This window comes from Miniopterus schreibersii (genome assembly GCF_964146895.1).
Source record: "Miniopterus schreibersii genome assembly, chromosome: 1".
NCBI classification, from domain to species: Eukaryota; Metazoa; Chordata; class Mammalia; order Chiroptera; family Miniopteridae; genus Miniopterus; species Miniopterus schreibersii.
The window spans coordinates 90,037,116-90,061,860 of NC_138101.1; the positions used below are offsets into that span (position 1 = coordinate 90,037,116).

The 24,745-nt window shown below is 43.9% G+C and overlaps 1 protein-coding gene across 3 annotated transcripts in view; it reads right to left on the bottom strand.

The window, feature by feature from the left end:
• Window positions 1-712: 712 nt before the first annotated feature.
• The window catches only part of FAM171A1 (family with sequence similarity 171 member A1), a 124,337-nt gene continuing 100,304 nt past the window's right edge, over window positions 713-24,745 (bottom strand). For 2 of the 3 annotated variants that reach the window (XM_081144049.1, XM_081144048.1), the window contains 3 exons: window positions 7,226-7,342; window positions 4,274-4,388; window positions 713-3,666 (listed from right to left, as the gene is read on the bottom strand). In XM_081144049.1, the coding sequence (XP_081000175.1) occupies window positions 1,965-3,666; window positions 4,274-4,388; window positions 7,226-7,342 (1,934 nt within the window). In that variant the 3' untranslated portion in view covers window positions 713-1,964. The remainder of the gene's footprint in view (window positions 3,667-4,273; window positions 4,389-7,225; window positions 7,343-24,745) is intronic. The other variant, XM_081144050.1, reaches the window with a different exon arrangement.

Here is a 24,745-nt window from a genome sequence, read left to right on the forward strand (position 1 = left end):
ATGCTCAACCAACGGACCCACACTGGCCAGGGCACCCTGGATATTCTTGGAGAGGCCACTTACTGTTTCTTTGGAGGGTGATTGATAAAGGGCCTCTCCCTGGAGTCTTAGTGGAGTCTGCAAGGGCTCACCTGCCACCTATTGATGAGAATGTTCACTCCCAAAGTTTCCCTCACTTGTTAAACCACAGACTCCCATTTAGATGTCCCAACAGTGTGGAGGAATCTCTCAACCGGGTGCCCTCTTAAAAGCAAAATACTAAACATTAACACTTTAGAATTAAAATAATAAAAATCAGCCTGATTAGTTTTCTGCCTGCCTGGAATTCACCAATAAAGATTTGGTAAGGAAGCTCGTTCCTATAAACACAGCTAGCTTAGTTTATTTCCACCAATATCTTCTATGTTCCAATGTCTCCATTAATGATTTCGAGGAATAGTTGTATACATCTGGGATGGTTCTGGTCATTTTAATGAGGGCTTTTGTAAGCTGTTCCAAAGTGAATCAATATTGAACGTGAAACACCACACAATGTTATTTTGTATTCTTGGATGAAACTAAACTTTACAAAGGTGGATTTTAAGGACTTTAATCATAGTCTAAATTCATGGTGGTCTTTTAATGTAAGTCTAACAAACTGGCATTTAGACTGCCAAGAAATGAACAGCAAATTCTTCATAACAACTTGGAAACAAATAATGGCTCAGAATGAATGAAAAGGACCATAAGATAGTGGGTTTTTTTCCTTCAGAGTTTATTTTGAATTTTCATTTTTGGATAACCAAGCAGCTCTTTTAAGGAGAATGCACAGAAGAGTCATTCTGGCACTTTTGGATAGTACATAAGATTTTTTTAATAGTCACATTCAGTCCACTTGCTCAGTCCATACTTCATGTTGGGAGAGCAAGATCAGCCCATAGAATTCCAGCGCTAATACGTAACTGTATATATACAAACAGCCAATAAAACCATAATGGTGGCTAGTGGCCAAAGGGATGGAGCGGCAGGGGCAGGGATCGCTAAGGTGTCCTCTAGTCTATCTTAGCTAAACAGAACCCACGTCACACAGGAGCACTAGAGAGTACACTGCGCGGAAATCAGAATTCTGCGCACAAACGGGCACTTGGCAGCATGCAGTTCAAAGAAAAGGGGTATCGTTTAATAACTTTATAAAATCCAGGCAGTTCCTTTACAGGAGTTAAGAAAAACAAAGAAGATAAGTGAGGGACTGTCTGTTGTCACTGTAAAAAAGGCACTTGGAGTTAATGGGACCAGAATTGAAGGATTCTCAGCTGATAAAAAATTTTCAGTACGATTTCATTAAAAGGCTTAGATGTTAAGAGATGACACTCAGGAGTTCCTGATTGTAGACATGGAAATAAACCACCGAGAAGCAGAACAGATGAAAACGAAGGGATAAAACCTTGACAACCAAACTGGGGTTTATAAAAAAAGCGAACCCGAAACAAAAACCTAAGCAAAGCAAAAACCTAGGCAAAGTAAGAGCATGAAGCAGCGATGCATAGCTTTCCTTTGAGGTAATGAGTACCTCGAGACACTAAGTGCCAAGCTAATTTCTCAATCATAACTTTATAGGAGCATTATCGTGATAAAATTTGACTCAAGCAATGCAAAAAAGAGTTCCATCTGTTCCCGGAATCTGAGGGAGAACTGAGGTTATTGTCAGAACCCAGCAACATCACCTGTGGTTTCCGTGTCCTTGGGGGGACATGCCAAGCACGTGGAAGGACACTCAGACCACCTCCCTGGTGGCGAGGCATCCATGGCCACCCCCCTTCCTTCAGAGTCACCACTGTAATTCCTTCCTAACATTTACACAGACCGTAATGGAAACGTCCATGGGCCACGGCTGTCGTCGTTCAGCTTCCTCCACAAACATGTACGCGCTTCCATACGTAAGGATTTTTGGCAATTTTGTGAGACTGGGTGACTCCTGCAGTCGCTCACTTAATGTTAAACGCCATCAGGGGTCTCTCTTCCCGCTTCTGCCAGGGGCTCTTCTTGTCCTCTCCTTGGTCGTCTTCGTCTTCATCTTCATCGTCCTCGTGAGCAGATCTTCTCTGATCGGGGCTGGCCAAGGGCTCCGGGGGGACGTCTGAAGTTCGTTTGGTCGTCTCCTCCTGCAGGCTGGGCAGCTGGCCGCCGCTTCTCCGGCTGGAGCTGTCCAGCAAGCACCGCAGGGCGCTGTCGTCGGGGGTGCAGACGGTGGTGCCACACTCACTGCCGCTTTGGTCCATGTCATCCAGGTACACGAGCTGCGTGTAGGCGGTGCTGTCCGCCGCCCGTGGCTCCTTCTGAGGATGCTCCTGGACAGGTGGGTGGTTCTGCGGGAGAGACAGAGGGTCGCCTCTTCCCTTCCGGGCAGATTTTGGTTCATTCATATCCACACCCGAGTCCAAACTGGCATCATTACTTCCGTTCCTTCCAGCTCTTTGGAGATCGATGTAAGAATGTCTAACGTGCGCATTAGACCTGCCGTCCAGGGAGACGAACCAGGCCCGGGGGTGTGGGAGCGGTTTCCCGCCGCCAAGTTCCATCAGAGCCTTTTCGGTCAGGAGCTGGACCTCGCTGTTCATTTGGGCCAAGGCCGCATCGTTCAGGGATGCTGGGATGGACAGAGACTCCGACATGGAGGCGTTCTGTGGGCTCCACTCCCGGCTGCCTGCATCCTGCAAGTGCTGCTGAGAGATTGCCTGGCACGACAAGGGCTGGGCTTGGATCTGGGAAGAGGGGTGTGGGAAGATCCCCGCGTGGGGGCTGGAGAGCTCAGCCTGCAGTCTCTCGATCTCAAGCTGCTGGTCTGCTGGGACGACCAGGGGCTGGCCCACATACGAGTGGTCCCCGGGGAGTTTCATATAGTGAGCGGGGATGACCAAGGCAGGCAGCACTTTTCTGTAAACGCTGTCATTGACCTGGTCAACGGAGCTGCAGCAGATCAACTGGCCAGGCCGCGAGAAGGACGCGGGTCTTTCCAGGTGGTCTACGGACCGTGACATCATACATTCAGCGGGTCTGCGGTCAAGCAGCTGTTCTTTTTCGGGAGAGGAGGGCGCGGGGTACATGTGTTCCTGAATGGCGAGCTTACTGCCTGTGGGAATATGGTTAACGGAGGCCTGGCTGTCTCTGTCCTGCTTCTCAAATAAAGGCTGAGAGAGCATGGCATTGTAACTCCTCCGGTAGTCACTGTGGCGGGGGGACTCGTAGCCTTCTCTCTCCACAGGTTTCCTGGACTTTAAGGGGAAAATCTCCACGGATTTATGGTGGTCTTTTCCCAGCGTCCCACTCGGCGTTAGGTTATCAAAGGATATCTGGCTTTTGCCTTCTTCCTTGTGAGACAGGAGTTCCTCCCGGGAGCTGAATTCTTGGGAGGTGCTGTAGGAAAGCTTCAGCATGGGGGTGTGCATGTCCACTTCTCCACTGGAAGACATCATTTCCAAATGGACCCCGCTCAGCAGCTCCTTGGTGCCCGGGCCATCCGGGCGGCTGTGGCTGGTGACAGAGAGCGGGCCTGGGAATTCCGACTCCCGACGGGAAAAGAGCAAGTTGATGTGAGACATGGAGGTGGACTGGTCTCTTTTGGAACTCTCCAGGGCCGCAGGAAGCTGCAGTTTTCTATGGTGCTGACGAGGTTTCAAGCACTTGCGCCTGCGATCAGAGAGACAACAATCGAAAGCCAAAGATTAAAGATCTTCCTCATGGTCAAGTTTCAAGTAAAATCCTAACTCGCAATCACCACAGAAAGAAACAAGACTAAATAACTAATCGGCAGTCAGAAGCCTGCTCACCCCACACCCTCAGCCTTATTTTGATTCAGAGCAGCTTAATCCACAGATTTCACCCTCAGGCTTTTGTAAGTACATCTGAGTTATTCAATCAAAAGCAGTTACCCAAAGAATCGACAATCAACATTCTTGCAAATGGAACAGACGAGGCACCACAATAAAAATAGTTCTGCTTTGTCCTTGAGAACATCACGTCTTAATCAGCGTTTAGGAATATTCTGAACGAATCACAGGACAACTGTCACACTTTTTTTTTATATTTTCCCTTCTAAGCACCGTTATACAGTGTGCCTCACATGTCCTTCGTTCGTTTGCAAGTTAGATGACAAATACTCAGTTTCTAGAAATTTTTTCCATGAGGAAAAAAAGGGACCTCGATTCAGAAAAAGAAAAAAAAAAACCTCCACATCAATGCTTGCACAAGACATTCCAAATGAAAAACAGAAATTGCCAAAATGGTAAAACGTTACCTGCAATAATATAAAAGGAGACACAGCAAAACCAAAAGTATGAAAGCCATTCCTCCTAAAATGGCCAAAAGAAACACCGTGTGATACGTGGTAATGTCCTGTGTGACAACGGGACCTAGAAGGTCAGAAAAGGGCATTTTAGATTTGTGCAAACCTTTAAATGTAAGAGGGAGAAGGAACACAAACGTCATGTTTTTATTACTCTTACTGGCTGGGGCCTGGAGCAGGGCAGATGCAAACACCCTTAGATGATATCATGATGTCATCAATGAGGAGGGATGACCAGCACCGTTACTGAAGCAGCTGTGGCCAGCAGCACTCCAAATACGCAAATACTACATGCAGTGCGTCCACGGGTCCCTCCTTAGCGGAGAGGGCCACATTCGTTCAGCATTCTAAACACATGGTTTTTAATAAAAGCAAATGGATGCATGATAATATAATGAGTGGGACTCTTACGCTCAGAGTGATGGCCTGAATATCAGGAGATTTTATACTGCAGGAGAAAAAAAAAATCACAAGATTTTATTTTCACTTTCACTGGGCAGTCATTATGACTGTGTGAGGAGCCCTTTGCCTAAATCAATCAGTTGAGACGTACGAAAGAAACGTACTATGACTTAAAAACATCCATAGCTTACTACAGGTGTCAAGTGTTTCTAAAATGCCTTCCATTCTTTCAAAATTAAATGTTCTTCTATAATAACTTTTCCAAATGATTAACCTTACATGACCACAGACCTCTCCAGAACTTACAAAGCAGGTTATCAGAGATAAACAGACTTTTCCATTTACATTGTAAAGAATCTCAAGAGTACTTTAACTTAGACTCTTTATGTTCAATATCTGTAAGAATGTATCTTAATGTCACCGACAACAGGTCGTAAACAACAACAAGAAGCTCCCCAAATTACGATTACTTGGGCCCTTCCTGGTGTCTAGGTAGCCTAGCAGTGCACCAAAGGTGGGAAGGAAGGAATGTGGTTTTATATTGTTTCACCCAATTACTGATTTTTGATATTCTAAAGGATAGATTTCTTCAAAAATTTTTTGAAGGAGACAAATCTCTTAAGAGCTTGGTAAATCCAACGAGGTTTACTAGTTTTTGAAAAGAGAGACATTACTTAAGTTTAAAAGACAACACCGTTCTCAAATATAATTCACTTCAATGGGGTGGAGTTAATATTTACAAAAGTTGGAAAAATGTCCGATAACTATACCCTGTATCCTGCCTTAGTCATCCATAGAAACAAATTTTTACACAAAGACAACCTCCGCGGGCACAGGTAGTGCCTTGGCAGGGGCCACCAAGACACAGGTGCACATAAAAATCATTTCCAAATAACTGAAGCTTGTTCCTTTAAGTACTTAAAATGTTATTTTAACTTCTGCCAATGGAAACCTTTATAAAATTCACAGGCATACTTCATTTCCTTCTTAACCAGAGAATTAAAAAGGAAAACCCTAATTATTTTCTTATTGGTTTTGGGCTCATGAAGACATAGCATCACTGTAATTTGTTTTAACAATAACGATGGCTGTGAGGTTACCAACACATGCGTTTCTACATGAAATGCCATCAAAGGCTGTGCGATGTATGCTTTTTATAGCTGTTTTCCTCTTCCTTCACTGCTAGGAAGCTTCCATGGACCTACATCCAGCAGTTCTTTCTCCCCTCTTCACAAAAGTATCTATTAATCTGTCACATGATGGGAAAACTGATACCCAAAGTTGTCTGAAATAGGTCTAAAACGAAAGTTAACTTAAATGCATGGGATTCGTGGCCTCTGCTCTGGTACGTAAGGAATTTCTTTCCTTTCCTTCCTTACTCTTCAACATCTCCTAGATATCCCAGGCTTGGAGACTGGTTCATGCCTATATTGCAACAAGAGCAATATCACAAAGGGAAATACATACTCTGCAAACACAGCCATGAAGTGTGTATATTTTCTGAGTATGGGAATATAAAGTAAACAGTGACAGATTTTTCAGCACCCATCTAGGAATGGCCTCCAACAAATAAGTTACTTTGGGAGTCTCAGTGTTCATTCCACTGATAACTCCATTGCTAAAATATTTTGGACTCCCATTTTGGAACTGCCTTCATGGTTAATCTACAAGAGACACTCTTCAATCATAGCACACTTTGACAGAGGCTCCGTCACCTATTTTACTCACCAGACTGGGATGTGCATGACTTTCAGATGTACCTATGAAAAATCGAAGGGAGCTCCTGAACATCAAGATCTGCCATCAGTGAAGCGTTTCTCTAATGAAGGCAGTCCAAGTGACACAGATTCAAGAGGTGCTTTGGGCAGTGGAAGCTGTCACTGGCAATAATTATCCTAAGGTGACTATTTTGAAAAACAAGTCCGGAATACTCACTGGGATAAATTGGGCCACACAGGTTAAAAAAATAAACGTTTAGTCAAGCTTTAAAAAATACAAGTTCATTCACATTTCCTAAAGGGAGATGAAGATTCTAGACACAAAGCCACTGGTTGGCTTTGAAGCCTTTAGGAAATGCCACATTGAGCTTTCTGCCCCAAGAAGTCATCCATGATGTGATGACTTTCTGTGAGTGTCCCTGTGGAATGCCTTTCCCTACATGTTCTCCCACACCAGGCCACAGCTGTTTCAGGAATGAGGGAGGAGGTCTGAGCTGCCTCTGTGGGCTTTAGATTAAGAATTTCTTATGGCAGCTGTCTAAGAAAAACAGAGACATGAGACAAGATGATTTTCTATGCATTATTCTTATCTTAGATGGGGGAGTTCCAACCAGAACTCTCCCACCCCCACGAAATACCTTAGCTTCATCAATTGATTTTTCAGACTCTCAACCATTTTTGAACAAAATGTGATGTCCCTGCTGAAGTTACTTTCAAAAGTGCACTCAGCCCGACCTCTCAAAGACATCGTTCCCCATGACTGCAGGTGCTGGCTTCACATTACCTGGGTTGGGAGGAGACATGGCCGCCACCCAGTACCCCAACTGAGGGGCAATGTACGTCCACGTCAGCTGGCTGCCCTCCTGGTGCACGAGGCCGAGGCCACTCTTCAGCCACGTTCCTGTAGGTGCAGAAAAAAACTTCAGCTCTAGGCATGCTAACCTCCTATTTAAGACTTAGGCATATCGTCCAAGTCATCTAAAGTTTACAGCCATTATGGCGAAAATCGTCATCTAGGGGCTGCATACAGCTTTCCGTGGAGACTTCTTTCAACTCGCTTCACTTTAGTTTTTCTTTGCCTTCCTTATTAAATTCCCTCCAACCCTTTACCAAACATCCCTGCTTCCAAACAGACGATTTTAGCAGAAGCCTTTGGAGTTTAGGAGAATAAAGGTAGCATGACAGGGGCTGGTGGAAGTGGGAAGTGGGGGAGACCAGTGCTGTTTACACTCTATATCCTCAAACAAGTGGGTGCATTTCCTATCTGAAGCCACAGATTGGCTACACCAGAATTACCCAGGGAAGTTTGTTTGTTTTTTTAAACATATAGATTCCTTGTTCCCATCTTTGCAAATACTGACCCAGAAAGCCTGACGTAGGTGAGTAGTTTTAAAAACTTACAGTGGGTCCTGATGCTGGGAAACACCGAATAAGTCTAGGTCTGTGTTCTGTCTTTCAGTTATCACTTTGACTGGTATTTAACATTAATGAGCACCTATTATGTACTGGCTAGTCATAGCAGATGTGCTTTATATACAGTCATCTCTCAGTTATCCACAGGGGATTGGTTCCAGGACCCCCACAAATACCAAAATCCACAGATCCTCAAGTCCCTTATATAAAATGTCATATGCTCTAGCTGGTTTGGCTCAGTGATTAGAGCGTCAGCCTCAGGACTAAAGAGTCCTGGGTTTAATTCCAGCCAAGGCCACGTACCTCGGTTGCAGGCTCGATCCCTGGCCCCTGTCGGGGCACGTGTGGGAGGCAACCAACTGATGTGTTTCTCTCACACTGACCTTTCTCTCTCCCTCCCTCCATTCTCTCTGAAAAAGCAATGGAAAAATAGCTTCAGGTGAAGCTAAAAAAAAATCTATCATAGAACAATGCATATGGCTGGCCCGCCGCATCTGCAGACTCTCAACCATGAAATGAAAATACTATACAGTACTGTTTTTGATCCGTGGTTGGTTGAATCTGCAGATATAAAATCCATGGATATGAAGGGGTGACAGTACATTATCGGCAATCCTCACAACAACCCTACAAAGTTGGACTTATTTTCCCTTTTTGGATGAAGACACCAAAGACAGGTGAACTATGTAAGTCTTCGAGGACTCCTAGTGGTCAGGAGCAGAGCAGGGGCACCTAGGTCTGTCTGTCCATCTAAAGCCAGTGCTCTTTCTACCTCACTCCCGTGCTGCATCTGCCGTGCACCTCTCCAGAGTTTAATGACTTTTCCACTTTGTAGGGCTTCTAACAGCAGACTCGTTGCTCAAAGTCGCTTGGTTGTCACCTGTCTCACCTGTAGAGAACCTTACTCTGAGGACAGTGATGGAGGCTGGGAGCAGAGACAAGGGAGTGTGTTGGGCAGGCCCCCACAGCATGAGAACACTCAGCCCACCCACCAGCAAAGCCCTCATCACTTACAGAGGGTTCCTGCGTTGCCTCAGCGCCCACAGCGCTCCTGCTCAGCTCAGCTCACTCCTGCAATCACCCACCACCTGAACCGGCAACGTGCATAACCCTGCCCACTTGAGAGCTAAATGCACCACACCAGCCATGCACCAAATACTCTACCCTCCGGGCTCCAAATCCTTGCCTTGTCTGTGTACTCGTATCACTGAGGTGGCAATTGTGGATGTTTTCTTCCCCTTGAAGAAAGAAACAATAGTGGGGGCTGCTTCTAGGGCTTATCAGTTGCTATAGCAACGTTCAGATGCAGTGGGTGGAAAGGTGCCTTGGTAATGCCTCCCAGCTAGCACACCTCCTCTGCTGACTGCAGCTGAACAAAAGACAGAGAAGCCAGGCGTCGGCACCAGCAAGCGCCTGCACTGTCTGACCGACCCAAGCAACAGGCTGAACAGTGGCTCCAGAAGCTTTCAATTCAAGTTAGACAAAAATACAAGCTGGAAGGTTTCTAAAATGAGTATGAGAACAAGGATGCCTAATTCCAATTCTTTTGCTAAACAACATCGACCGAGAGATGATTAAGCCACTCAGAGCATCACTTACTTCTCCAGGGTGTTGGACACAGGAAGCAAAAGGGTTTCTACGTTTGGTACCAACGTTCCTCTGAAGGTTGAGAACAGACTGCTTGAGACTGCTTCCAGTTTTCCCTGCCCTCCAGAACCCCATACTGTTTAGCTCATGACTTACACACCACACCCCACTCCCACATGCTTTCCCACAATAGCAACCCTGCCAGGATCTCCGTATCAGCCAGGAAGTGGCTGCACATTCTTTGGTTTACAGTTTTCCCCAGATTAGAGTCTTGAGTCACTGCCTTTCGAATGGAGCGGATGCTGGGCTAGGCTAAAGGGGACCCAGAGCGAAAGAGCTGCAAGCTCAGAGACCTAATTCCTGTTCATTCAAAAGCAAACCACCTAACTAGATTGCTAAATTGCCTCTGCCTTCTACAACATAACAGAGAAATTGGAAACACTTAAGAATACCTCCTAGTTAGACTGGGGGCAAACCCAGTGGGTGGACATGCACACTCCACCCAGCTAAAAGGTCCCCACATCCAGCCTGGAGGGGCCTCTGTCCAGAGGTGGTGGTGCTGTGATGCTGGTGGGAATCAGAAAGGCCAGTGACTCAAGGACACACAGCTGCTCTGGGAGCACAGAGAGGACAATGCCACCTGGGGCGGGCAGAGAAGGCTTCCAGCTGAGCTGAGCTCTGATGAACGGGCAGGATTGTCAGTTGAGGAGACAGAGAGGGGATGGAGCAGGGAGAAAGATAAGGGAACTGCATGCTAGAGGGCTTGCAAGATGGGGGTGGTGGAGGTTGGGGTGGGTGGGGGGGAGGGAGCTGTTGGGTGAGGGCTGGAAAGGAGGTTTGTGTTTGCCTGCCAATGGCTGGGCAGAGCTTCCAATGCCATCAGCAATGGGAGGCCACTGGGACCTGTAAGTGGAGGCATAGCTGGTCAGAGCTTTTCTCACCACCTGCCCCTCTGCCACACCTCCAACCCCTTAGTCCTTCCCAGTCTGTCCTCATCATGCACTTTGACCCATGTCAGTGACTTGGATGACAACCGTTGCTTGAACCGCATAGTATCTCTCTTCCAACAAATCTACCCATCTTTCAAGAGTCAAGTCACACCATGCATTTTCCTGAGTTCCTCTAGCACTCAAGAATCTTCCATGTCTAGGCACTCCTAGGGCATGTGTCCCTGCACCACTGATTTTCCTGAAACATCTGTCACCTATCACCCATGCTACTAGAGTGGGCCAGGTCTTACATTCCTCTGTCTTCTCCTCAGCACACGGATATACCCTTGATGTGAGAGCTCCGTAGTATCTAACAGTGAGTGAAAGCCAGCCCTGCAATCTCAAAGTAACACCAGATGACCTTCTGTGAAAAGCTAGGGGTGGCCAGCGGAAAGATCTCCTGACAAAATTGAGGTTCAGATCGCGACTCTGCCCTTTCCCACTGAAGGGAATAGAGGCAGCTGAGAAAGAGGCACTGCTCTGGGCCTAAGTTTTCCATAAAATGTGCCCATATTCAGGAAACAGAGGGTGACACTGTCTTGGGATTCAACGATCATGCTTTATGGGCAAAAGCCATTTCCAAGCGTTCTGCTTTGCAGGAGGAAATAAGCTACATGGAACGGGAGAGTGAACGAATTGCTTACTAGAAACATGCTCCTCCTGACTGAAATCCTGGCGCTGCAGGAAGAGGCCACTTTCCTCACATTATAGAGCAGCTTCTTGTACTCAGGCTGGGGACTCCTGCCGAACCTTCCCTGCTGATACCCACAGCCAGGCACAGACCTGCATAGTCTCTTCGGTTCGATGACGTTGTGTGTCCGCTGGACCTTTGGCCGGGGTGCTAAGCAGGGACCCCCGTCGGGGCCCCAGGCACAGCTCCAACAAAGGAGGAGAGAGACAAAGGACAGCTCCAACTGTGAGGCCTCTGCTTGTTCTCCTTGTCTGCCCCCTGCCTGCTGGATGGGGCAGCCACTGGGTGCTCCGAGGTCAGAACAACGCCCAAAGGTCTGTCCTGATTAAGCCTGACTCCTCTGTGGTCCAGACACAGAGCAGCCCATGACGTCATAACAGCAGCCCAGTGGCCGCTTCCTCCATTCACTTCACTCCTATGCTTCTCCTTCTCCCTGCTCTGAACCAGTACTTCCCAAACTCTTCCCATTGCTTCCTTCCAAGGGCTTGATATTGATTCACTCAAAGTCCTCTTCATAGGTGGCAGTCCAAGCAGCCACTGGGAACATGCTGAGTGCCCAGGCAGGTCACCTGATGAAGGTGTGCCGGCAGGACCCCGTGCTTCCTCGTGCCCTGCCCTACTGGCCTGGCCAGGCTGCCACCATCTTCATGCACAGCTGCTCCGGCACAGAGTGGGGGGGACCAACTGTTAAGTGGGTCAGTTGGGAGTAGGCTGGTGGCCACCAGCGCCTCTCTGCTCTGTCCAAGGTCTGTGGCATGTCTATTACTGGGACTGAATGTGTATAAAGGTTATATAGCAATCCCTCTGGCATCATCAAGGAATGAAATTCTGCATTACTGAAATTTCTAGGACGGTGGTTTTCAAATAGTTTTAAAAAGCATTTGAGCAAGGCTCCGCAGATGAGCATCGACCTATAATCCAGGAGATGGAGGTTTGATTCCCTATCAGGACTGATCAGGGCACATGTCCGGGCTTCGAGCTGGATCCCCAGCAGGGGGCGTGTAGGAGGCAGCCAATCAATGACTCATTGTTGACGTTTCTCTCTCTCTCTCCCTCTCCCTTCCTCTCTGAAATCAATAAAAAACATATATTTTTTAAAAAGCATCTGAACTCTTTAATGCTTTCTTTTTAATGTAACCTTAAGCAGAAATTAATATATAAGACAGATAATAGCTAAGCTTCTCTGCATGAAGGTGAAGGGAAACCTCCTCTCCCAATGGCAACCTCCAAGACATCTCATGGTTTGAGAGCTGTTCTTCTGTACAACTTGGGTTTAATTTGCCAAAATTTGAAAAGGCAGTTTTATATAATTCTAGAAAGTATCATGTATTCTTGCCTTATAAAATAGAATATAATTTTGATTTTTCATGATAACCCAGGGTCATGATTATGATGAAATACAATGCTAGGCTCTAAAATATTGCTGTCCTCAGGTTCCTACTGAGGAACAGAATTGTTTGCTTGTACACTAAATACCCCACCTGCTCCCATGTTTGTTTCCCATCCCTTCCTCCCTCTTCCTCCCTCTTTCCTCTCTCCCTCTGCGCTGTCATCAGTGTGTCTATTATAGGCTCTGCTCCTTCACCACCAACAACCCCCAAGTCCCACCCAGGGCCATCGGCTATTGGGAACTAGATAACCCACCTCATTAAAATTGTCTCTAGAAGAATATCCGCAGGCAGTGTGGGGGACTGGGGAACAAAAGCAGATATGGGGAAGTGGTATTCTGAATCCAAGTTTGGGTGTGTGTTTTTCTTTAACACTATATCCACAGATCAGCTTTTGTATGAATTGTCCTCTAGAGTTAAACCTTACAGGACGGAAAAGATTTAGAGATGTTTTCAAGAATAAATACTTGGTGGTAAAAATTGTCCTCTTTTGAAAATGAGTTAGGTATGTACTCAGCTGGCAAGGTTCATTGTGTATAAAGCACCATGAGTTCTTAACTTGGAAGCTACAGTGAACTACAATGATTACTGCACACAAAAATTGACAGGCAGAAAAACATACACCTTATGTTGTTCTGTAAGACCAGCAGGGTCTCCCAGCAATCACCAAGGGTGCTGCTGTCTTGCTTCATCCCCAAGCAGTAATGAAATCAGCTTTTATTTGCAAAATATAAAGAAAAGTGAGTTCAAAATGTCCATCAAAAGGGAAAAGACCTCTAAAATATGAAAAAGGGCCCAAAACACCTACAGGGCCTATAGGGCTCAGATTTACATGGCTTTTCCTGCCTGGAAGCCCACTAACATGACGCCAGGCTACCTCCTTTCAACACTTGGTAACAAGCAGAGAAACCTGATAAGAGAAAAACAATTGACTTTGAAAAGGAAAAGCCCACACTTGACCAGGTCACGAATTGAAGTTGGCACCTCGTACTACAGCAAATGTACAGGGACACAAGTTACTGTTTACATTGAGATTTGTTACCATGCCGGACCTCAGAACACTGGGAAGGTAAAAAAAATCCTGCATATAAAGGGTTAACTGGCCGCATGCCCGACTTCCCCAACCTAAGATAATCCTGCATGTGAATTCCAGCTTTGCCCCTTTCTAGCTGTGTGAACTGTGGACTTGCCAAGGATGACACAGCAGAGGAACTGAAGGTCCTTGGTGATGTTACTGCGGGAGAGCAGTCCTGGCACCTTTGGCTTCACATCTTTTTTGTCATGTGAACAATGCACATTCGTGGTCTAAGCAGCTACAGTTGGGTGTTCTACTTCCTGCAGCTGACACACTCTAACTGATACACTTTTCTGAAAGGCTGCAGTGAGTCTCCTAGATCTGTAAGCTGGGATACATGGAGAAATTCCATACCCACTCAGAAAACCCATCTCAAAAAAGTCCTATGGACCAAAAGGTAAATAATCACACTGTGAAATATAGCTATTTTTTACCCTTACATCTAAATATCACTGTGAAATATTTGGCAACACTTATGGAGAGAGGTGAGACACATGCATGCATGACACAGGCATGAACCCAGACAGTAGGAACCCGTGGTTGTCTTGCCTCTCAGCTGTTGACTATGGCTGTGGTGACTACTGCTCAGATCCATAGCTAGTGCTCATTATTGTTACTGTTATTGTTGTTGTTGTTAATTATAATCATAGGGCCTCTCTCTGCCTGGATGCCCATTAGCATGACGCCAGGCTACCTCCCAGAATATGCTGAATTCCTTTAGAAACCAGATGACTTACTTTTCCAGCTTTCATCTGTATTACCTTAAGCTATAACCTCTCCCACACTTTTCTATCAGCTGTACATATAGAAGTAGCAAGGTCTAAGTCTATTTTATGCATGCCTTAACGAAACCGGGCCAAGATCGCCCAATAAAATTAGAACATAAGAATCCATCCCATTCATCAGCATAGCAGAAAGAGTGTCAGTTTCTACTTTTATGATATTGTGGAGTAGCCTTCTTTTTTTCCAAATTAAAGTCTATGCCTTTAAGTAGCTATGCTTCCTTCTTTAGAATTATTTTTCCACGACACCTGTGAAGAAGAAACATTCCTTGTTAATTACATAGCAAAGCATTTACCTGGTGGTCAATTATCTAATCATTCTTGTTGAAAGCAATCAAACTGAAGAGCAAAAGTTATGTATAGAGAGCTGGATTCTTATAGCTTTGGGCAAGTACATTTCAGGACTGGTTTAAACAAGAATAAAATTAAGGGTGACTTGCTATAACCAATGTCCTTCTGTTCAAAGCATAAAAATCACAGATACCTTGAATTATTAGAAATTAAAACAAGAAAGGATTCTGTATTCAGCTACAACATGATCTCTTGGTATTTTTAGGGTAATTTTTGAAAAATAGATTCTTAAAAATAAATGTAATCTAAGCACCGATTCTCCCCTCTCCTACCCTTTAAGCTTTAGTTGAGTTACACATGACTTACTGAAACCAGTTTTAGGAGGAAGCAGTAATGGCAACCCATAAAGATTCTGGCAGAGTTATAGAAAGTTTGTGCCTTAAATAGGTAGCCAGAAGTAGAATACATAATAGTATTAATAAAATTTAATGAGAGAATTTTGAATTTACAATAGGTATATATAAATTTTCCAGAAAGTAGTTCATCAGACTACAGGCTAATTAGGCCCATACGGAGAGAAATTTTGTTCATTATCCAGTAAATCCAATAACCACCTTGCAATTACATCTCAGAAGGGACTGGGTGGGCAGTCCCGGATTCCAGGAGGCACAGCCACTAATCTCCAGCATTCAAAAACTTGCCCAAAATGAGAGAGAGCAAGAGAGAAATTTACAAACATCTGGACAGATGCAATAAGATGTTCTAAACCTAAAGGCTGGGGTCCAATGTAGAATTCTTAGATTCCTCAGAGTACATGAGTAAGGAGAGTTAATTTGTAACCTACCCCCCTTCTCACGTGTCCAAGCTCACTTCCCTGCCAGCAGCCACTCCTTACCAATGTCTCTGGCTTGGGGGTGTGCACATGACATGTGTATAAGAGCAAGACAAGTCTGCCCTCGGGAGATGGACCTGGGAGAGGGTGTGTAACCCAGTTTAGACCTGTTTGGTGTGGGAATCCTGAGGTTGGGGTATCAGGAGGGTGTTCTAGAAAGGGAAGCTGAGCTTCCAGGTGGCCACATCCCTTTGGCTCAGTGGACAGCTTATGCCGTGGGAAGGGGTGCAGCTAGATAAGGACCAGAGTGAGGGGCTCTGACGTGGGGGGCTTAGGGCAGGCATCCCTCTTACTCTGCCCAAATAGCAGAGCTACTAAGAGGTAAAATTTTATTGCAAAAGACCCCTCTAAAAAGTCTTCCCAGTAATGTATATTTTTTCAAGATTAAATCTTAAGTGTTGATGAAACTTTACCTAAAGGAGATAACAGGCCAGGACTCTTCTTTCATACCAGTGATTTCTAGATCTCCTTAATGTACAAAACTATTTTTAAAAGAAAAAATATTCCCATACAATGTGTTGACCTATTTAAAAAATCATAATATGTTAAATATGTCCTAATATAAGAGTTTATAGCTCATACAAAAGTATAAAACCAAAACAAATTTGTAAAAGAAACAGACTGTAAAGTTTCAAAATAAAATTCAAATTAGAAACATCCATTTACTGTAGTGCCCGATGATATGTTACTGAAAGGAACTTGTCACCTGTGACATAAACCTCAACATAGACGGCCAGAGTGAGGCTTCTTTTGAGCTTGGCGTACCTATGATCCAATTTTCCTACCACTTTTCTCTAGATGAACTTACCATGAAATTTTCCTCTTTAAACATACTTTAACTTCCTTTCTTGGTAATGCAGTGGGGTTGTGTCTTTCAAGTATGGCATCTATCACTGTTCAATCCTCATTAGTCCTATTCTATCAAATAGTCTATTCATAAATGCAAGGCAATACAAGTTATCTGATGGTTTTAAATTCTGTATTGGGGGAGGAAGGAGAATTGGAGCAAGGTGGTCAAAAGGAACAAACTTTCAGCTATAAGGTAAATAAGTACTAAGGATAAATATACAGCATGATGACTCTAGTTAACACTGCTTCATGGTATACTAACATTGTTAAGAGAGCAGGTCCTTAGCCAAAGAGCACATATGCACAACCCAGACACAGATAACAGTGTGGTGATGGCTAGGGGAGGGGGAGAGGGGCTGGGTGGAGGTGGGCAAAGGGGTAAAAGGGGACATCAGTAATAGTGTCAACAATTAAAAAAAGAAAAAAAGAGAGAGTAGGTCTTAAGGGTTTCATCACAAGAAAAAACCACAGCTTCTTTTCTTTTTTTTGGTATATATATGAGATGATGGTTGTTACACTTACGGAGTTAATCATTGACAATATATGTAAGTCAAATCTTTATGCTGTACACCTTGAACTTACAGAGTGTTGTGTGTCAGTTATGTCTCAATACATCTAGATGATGCAGAACTTTTTCACATTAACTTTTAAAAGATTATAAAAGATTATTATCAAAACCAAACCTCCAGATTTAAAAATCCTGGCGGACAATTCCCAGACCCCAGAAAAACTCTCAGGGTCTACAGACCCCAGTTAGAGAAACAGAAGCTCTTACTCAAGGAGAGCCTGGACATCTGGTATCTTCACCCAACCCAAGTCCCCATCCTTGGCTTCCTGCCCTGTGAAGCGAGGACAACACTACCGGCTGCTGTAAAGACCAAGGCACTGAGTTGTGACCACAGACAAGAGCAGGATGGGTTAACGTTCAGGTGGCAGGCAGCCAGTGGGCTGGCTCCCTGGTGAAACTCCTGGGCGACTGACAGCTCTACTTTACTCCTATTAAAAGGCATTACTTATTCTGACCTGTAAGTCATTTGGAAACAGGGAAGCAGCAATGACATTCAGATTGGATGCCTGGGACATACCAGCTACACAGCAGTCCTGGCTGAGACTGGGAGATTACATTGAAAGGCATCAGGCATTCACTGTACCTGTCCTTCTCTCTTATATCATGTGTCAACAAAAATGCACAAACCAAATATGGGCAATGATGATTATAATAATAATGCCTAACACTTACAGAGTTCGTTATTGAGCAGAGAAACTGTTGTAAGTGTTCTCCATTCACAATAATTCCATGAGGTAAGGACAAGGACTGCTATTCCCATTTTATAGATGAGAAAACAGAGGCTACCAGATGTTAAAGGACTTACTCAAGATTGCACAGCTAGTAATCTGAAGAGGAGCCAGTATTCAAGTCCAAGCTGTCTCAACTGCCCGGCTACACACTGCCTGCATCCTATACACTCCCGCTACATGCGGCACAACCAGAGTAGTATTCAAATCTATCAAGAACACTTTTACCTTTTCACTACTCATTTCAGTGGAGATAACTGAAAACAGAAGACATTTAAAAAGTATTTGGTAAATTATGGCAGCTTTAGCTTCCTAATTACTTTTCATCCAGGCTGCTCTCGGAACAAGCATGTTAGATACAGTGCTTAAAACCCGAACCAAGTGGCCCCAAAGCAAGAGGCCTTTGACGCTGCAAGGGGATGGGGGAGGCAGCCGGAGGATGCAAACTTGCCACATACAATCCACAGAGTGGATATTCCATCAGTGGTAATTAAGGTCGACTGTAACATTAGACACATTTTCTTTCAGGAGGAACATATTGATCTAAGACCACAAAGTGGGCAACAGTCATTTGTAAAGCTTGCCAAAAATGGTTTCAGTTAAACTCAAGCATGGAAAGTTCTAGTTCTATATGAAAGGACACTTTAGGAAAACTAAAGTTTGTTTTGTGTTTCAAAACAAAAGGGGCCCTGAACCACCACAATATAGTAAATGTGATGGAATTATTCTCTAAAAATTCTCATTTGGTGGGGGGGGGGGGACTGCTACAAACAAAAGGCTTTGACAGTTCTTAGGAATGGACTGCTATTACAAGATTGTTTTTTGAGTTGCTAGGCAACATCGAAAAACAAATGTCCATGCTCTGAGATCACTCCGCATCCGTCCACCCCACGGGCAGCGCCTGCGTGGCCGCCTTGCTCGGCTCTTCCGTGGACAACAGGAGCGGAACGTCGCGGCCGTGACGCTGATGGGCCGTCCTGGCAAAAAGGTACCAATCTGTGTCTCAAAACAAATCACGGTCTGTGGGCCGCCTGGCAGCCAAGATCTCAGGCAAGACAATGTTTTCGCTGGACTGTCACCATTTACACCCAAACTACGTCCGATGCCTTCCGTGTTCTCTTCCGTTACATCACTTCAATCAGTTTTCTTCGCAGGTAAATTACCTTTTCCCCTCTTACATATCTGATAGAAGCCTGATTCCCTTTTATGAGCAATTTTCACATCTGGGAAAAAGTAGAGACTTTTCATGAGAGTTATTTCTTTGTTTCTAAGACACAGCCTTCACTGCCAGAAGACCTATTTCAGATCATCTTTCTTAAGGCTATGTTGACCTTACAATACCCTTAACTATCAAGTCTCTTCTCTTTAAAAAAAATTAAAGATGATGCATCTGGTTCTAAAATTATTATCACACATGTAAATACATACTTAGTATTACAGAAATGAACTCCCTTCTTTTGTTCTAACTTTTGCCCACCCGATATAATATAGTTCATCCTTGTAACTCAGTCACTACACCTCTATTGCAGTATGTCTCCTTCCATCTGCACATGTGGCTCATGATATATATAGAAAAAGATAAGACAGCAATATTTTCATTTTCTTAAAGTTACAAACATAATTTAGTGCTTTAAGAACTCCCATCCCTTCCTCCCTCCAAAAAACAATAAAGTGAAGTAAAATCTTAGATTTCTATTTTAAATCAAGCTCCACCTTCAAGGGCAGGCTGGCCATGACTTACCTAAAGCACTAGTTCAATGAGCCCAGCCTCAGCAGTAATATCCACCATCTGAAGCAGAGACAAATTCACCCCAGGACAATTATGAGTGGGTATCCCTAGTGCCTGATACATATGCGCCATACATGAGAAGAAGCTGGTTCAGTAACCACCATTTCTATAGCAACCCACGCACTCTGCAGGCTGTGTTTCAGGAAGGCAGTTAAAACTGGATTCTACAATGCAGCTCCACTTAGAACACGCTTTTACTTCTGTCGTCTCATTAGAATGAGAGTATTCAAATCAAGTAACCTAGTTTATCGTTAAATGGCAGAAACTTGTCACAGAAATAATTGTAATTCTTGATTTCTTTGCCACTCAATGTCTGCTGGCCACTTTAAATTCAAACCACTGACCTGATTTGCTTGTACATGAGGGACCATTCCCCAGGGCAACAAGTCAGATCACAGTCTGACAACCCGGCACATTGGACAGCCATCTGCTGCCCCAGTTATAGGTGAAAGAGAGTAAATGCTTGTAAAAGCAAGCTGACATAATCACCTCTTACTGTCCAGAAAGCCTCAGATAAGGCACATTCATCACGACCAACAGAACTTCATTTGGGTCTAACTGGTCTCCTGCACAGGATTTGTAAGAAGATGTATATTGTACACTTTGCCCCACCCCCTCAGACACATCTTGACACCATGGACACAGGCATTGGCAAGGTACCACTTTCCAAAGGAGAGAGTACCATTTGAAGATTATAAATTAAAGACATTGGCCAATTCCTCAAAGGAAAAGACTTAGACTTGCTAAATCAAGTCCTCTCTTGCACCATAAATCGAGTGGCATTTTAACACGATGGTTTCAGCACTGCATGTAATTGCGACAAAAATTTCAATTCTGGGATACACAAGTTGCACTTCTTTAAAAAAATCATTTTTTCCTAGGGGTACACGTAACAATTAGCCAATTCATATTGTTGTAACATACTAGACAAAATCCAACTTTATGTTCTAAGACAATGTTAATCTATTAGGTCACCCTCCAATGAACATGTGGGTTGAAATATGGAGATGCTAAATTTTATAATGGGAAATTCTTTGCTTGTTCCAAAAGAAAAAATTAAGACAACTGTAGCCATTAAAACACAAAAGAGCCCGGCCCGGCATGGCTCAGCGGTTGAGCATCAACCTAGGATCCAGGAGATAGCTGTTCGATTTCCCGTCAGGGCACATGCTCGGGTTGTGGGCTCGATCCCCAGTCGGGGGCTTGCAGGAGGCAGCTGATCAATGACTCTCTCATCATTTATGTTTCTCTCTCTCCCTTTCCCTTCCTCTTTCTGAAATCAATTAAAAATATATATATTAAAAAAGACAACCACAATAAGTGGCAATGTCAAAAACTGACTCAATTCTAATGGGTGCTTGGAAGGGAGCACCCCTAGGTCTCTCTCCTAACAGTAAATGTTCAGCCCTGGCTGGTGTTGCTCAGTGGTTAGAGCATCAGCACCAAAGGGTCTCTGGTTCAATTCCCAGTCAAGGGGCATGTGCCTGGGTTGCAGGTTGGATTCCCAGCCTTGGTCAGGGCTTGTGCGGGAGGCAGCTAATTGATGTGTTTCTCTCACATCAATGTTTCTCTCTTTCTCTCTCTCTCCTTCCTTTCCTGTCCCTTCTATTCTCTTTAAAAAGCAATGGAAAAATATCCTTAGGTGAGGATTTAAAAAAAAGAGTAAATGTTCAGCTACCTAGCAGTTATGGATTGAAGTATTCAAGTTAGTGTTTAAACGTGAATTTATTTTTCAAACAGAAGTCCCAGGGAGTAAAACAGAATTTCATCTTTCTTTATAGAGTTTGACTCTGCCCTATAAAGAAAGTGTTATCACTCTGAGCATCACTACTCACTCCTGGCAAAATGCTGGGGGGTTGCCTGGATAGCAAAGTACGAATTATGACTGAATCAGGCCCCCAGTTTGGTCCTACAGAGTATAGATTATATTTGCATTCTTATACTAGAATGGTAAGAGCTTCCCTGTTGAATGCATTTTAGATCAAGGATCACAAAATTTTCTGTAATAGACCAGATAGTAAATATTTTCAGTTTGTGGAGACATAGTCTGTCACAACCACTCAACTCCATGGATGTAGTGAGAAAGCACTCATTTAGCCCATACACAAACAAATGGGCATGGCTGTGTTCCAACGTCTTAGTCCGCTCGGGCTGCTATACAAAGTACCACAGACTGGCTTATAAACAACAGAATTCTTTTTCACAGTTCTGGAGGCTGGAAGTCGAAGATCAAGTCATCAGATTTAGTGTCTTGTGAGGGCCTGCTTCCTGGTTCATGGATGACAGACACCTTCTTACTGTGTCCTCACATGGTGGAAGGGGCCAGGGATCTCTCTGGGGTCCTTTTTATGAGGGCACTAAACCCATTCATGGGAGCTGCACCCTCATGACTTAATCACCTCCCAAAGGGTCCCCCTTCTAATACCATCACATTGGGAGTTAGATTCAACGTATGAATTTTGTGGGAGGATACAAAATTCAGTCCATAGCACCCAATAAAACTTTATTTAGGTAAGTTTACATTTGAATTTTATATAATTTTCGTGTGTCATGAGACACATTTTCTTTGGATTCTTTCTTCCACCATTTAAAAATGTAAAAACCACTCTTAGCTTTTGGGGCACAGATTGCCCATACTTATTTAGGTGAAAAAATTTTAATGGATTCACAAATTGCTATGTCTGGCTGTTTGGAATTGTAATGACTTAAGCTTACCTCAAAAGTAGATAATTTAAAGTGTTAAACTGGTTTGAAGTGATTATCATACTTGAATTAATCGTAAGTAGCAGTTAATTAGTAAATAGTGTTATATGCTGAAGATATGTTCCTATTTTTTTCCTAATCTGATACTGCCTTAGAACTTTTTATTTAATTGAAATAATTTAATTTAAGCTTAAATAATAATATTGCTTAAATGTAATAATAGTTAAAAAAAACCCTTATGAAATATGTAGGCTTCTATTGAATTTAGTAAGTTAAAGAACATATGGTTTCTTTGAAATGTCCATCCAATCTTAAAGATAAAGTTTTCAGAAAACACATTTTAATTCATTTGATTATTTTTGAATGACTATCCAAACATTGGCTTTTTCTCTGCATACAATTTGTTATAGCCAGAAATTTGGCAGTTATATCTTTCACAGAGATGCTAAGTTAAAAAGACCACTTAAATGGAGATAGATAAACTACACAATGAAGATTCCCAATGAAAAAGGCTCAATGCCACGGGGATTACTTCTAGAGAAAAGTACAGAATTGGATAACTTCAGAGGCTTCACTGATTTCTACTTTGTGTTAGCTTTCTATTGTTGCTGTAATAAATTACCACAAACTAAGGAGCTTAAAACAAACAAATTATTCTTTTATAGCTCTGGAGGTCAGAAGTCCAATTTCACTGTGCTATGGTCAGGTGTTGGAAAGCTGGTTCCTTCTGGACGCTATGAAGAGAGAACCCGTTTCTTTGCCTTTTTCAGCTTCTCGTGGCTGCCTGTACTCCTTAAAGTGTGGCCACTTTCTCTGTTTTCAAAGTGCACCACTCCAGTTTCTGGGTCACTGCCATCTCATTGTCATCCCACTGCCCTCTCTCCTGATTTTGACTCCCCTGAGTCCCCCGAAGGACCGCTGTGATCACAGTGGGCTCATCTAGGTAATGTCCTCATTGCAAGGCTCTTCATTTATTCACATCTGTACAGTCCCTTTATCATGTCAAGTAATACTCACAGGGTCCCAGGGGTTACAACATAGAGATATTTGAGGCCATTATTCAGTCTGCCACACATATAAACATTTTTTAAAATAAATTTTTGTTCTTTGGGAGCTGTATACAAAACTCATGTGAGCAAAGATGGTGCTTCTATAGACCTGAGCCATATTGTTATGACGTGTATGTGTGTAAGTCCCTAGAGAAAGCTTCACTGTACAGTTGAGCAATGCAGGGATAAGGGACCCTGATCCCCTGCACAGTCGAAATGCTTATATAGCTTTTTAAAAAATATGTTTTAGCCCGGCCGGGCGTGGCTCAGCGGTTGAGCATCGACCTAGGATCCAGGCGATCGGGGTTCGATTCCCGGTCAGGGCACATGCCCGGGTTGTGGGCTCCATCCCCAATGACTCTCTCATCATTGGTGTTTCTATCTCTCTCTCCCTCTGCTGCCCTCTCTCTGAAATCAATAAAGATATATAAAAAATTAAAAAAAAAAAATGTTTTATTGCCCTAGCTGGTTTGGTTCAGTGGCTAGTGTCAGCCCTTGGACTAAAGAGTCCCGGGTTCGATTCTAATCAAGGGCATGTACCTCCATTGCAGGATCCTAGGCCCCGGCTGGGGCGCATGCAGGAGGCAATCAATCAGTGTGTCTCTCTCACATTGATGTTTCTCTCTCTCTGTCTCCTTTCCACTCTCTCTGAAAAGCACTGGAAAAAATATCCCTGGGTGAAGACTGAAAAAAAAAATTTTTTTAAGTATTTATTTTTTAAAGCAAGAGAAAGGGAGAGGGAGAAACAGAGAGAGAAACATCCATGTGAGAAAGAAACATGGATCAGCTGCCTCGCGTATGGACCCCAAGTGGGGACTGAACCTGCAACCTGGGCATGTGCTCTGACCAGGAATCAAACCAGCGACCTTTCGGCGCGTGGGGAAATACTCAACCAACTGAGCCACACCGGCCACGGCACCTGCATAACGACTCCCCCAAAACTTAGTTGTCCCTCAGGATCTGCAGGGGGATTGGTTCCAGGACCGCCCCTCCCCCCTCCACGATTACAAAAATCCACGGACGCTCAGTCCCTTATATAAAATGGCACAGAACAATGCATATGGGACCCTCTGCATTCATGGATTCCCAACCACAGACTGAAAATACTGTTTTTGACCCGTGGTTAGTTGAATCTGAGGAGAGCCAATGGTATATTTACTGAAAAAAAATCCGTGGACATATAAGGTTTAAACCCATGTAGTTCAAAGGTCAACTGTATTATGAACATAACCTAGCCTTACTCCCAGCCTTCCTCATCTATATTCAAATAGAGTCATTCAAACAAGAGGAGGCAGGAAGACATAGAAGAATAGCAACAAGGAGAAAATCCAACATAGCTGTCCTTTCTCTAAAGAAGAGCTCAAAGCACCATCCTTTCGTTAAACACAGACGCGCATAAGTAAGTGAAGGTACATTCTATGTATATAGTCATCTTAAGTACAAATGTTACTGTGCCATATCTTAAACTATCCTGACTTTAAAAACATCTAAATGATCCTTACCTGGTTCA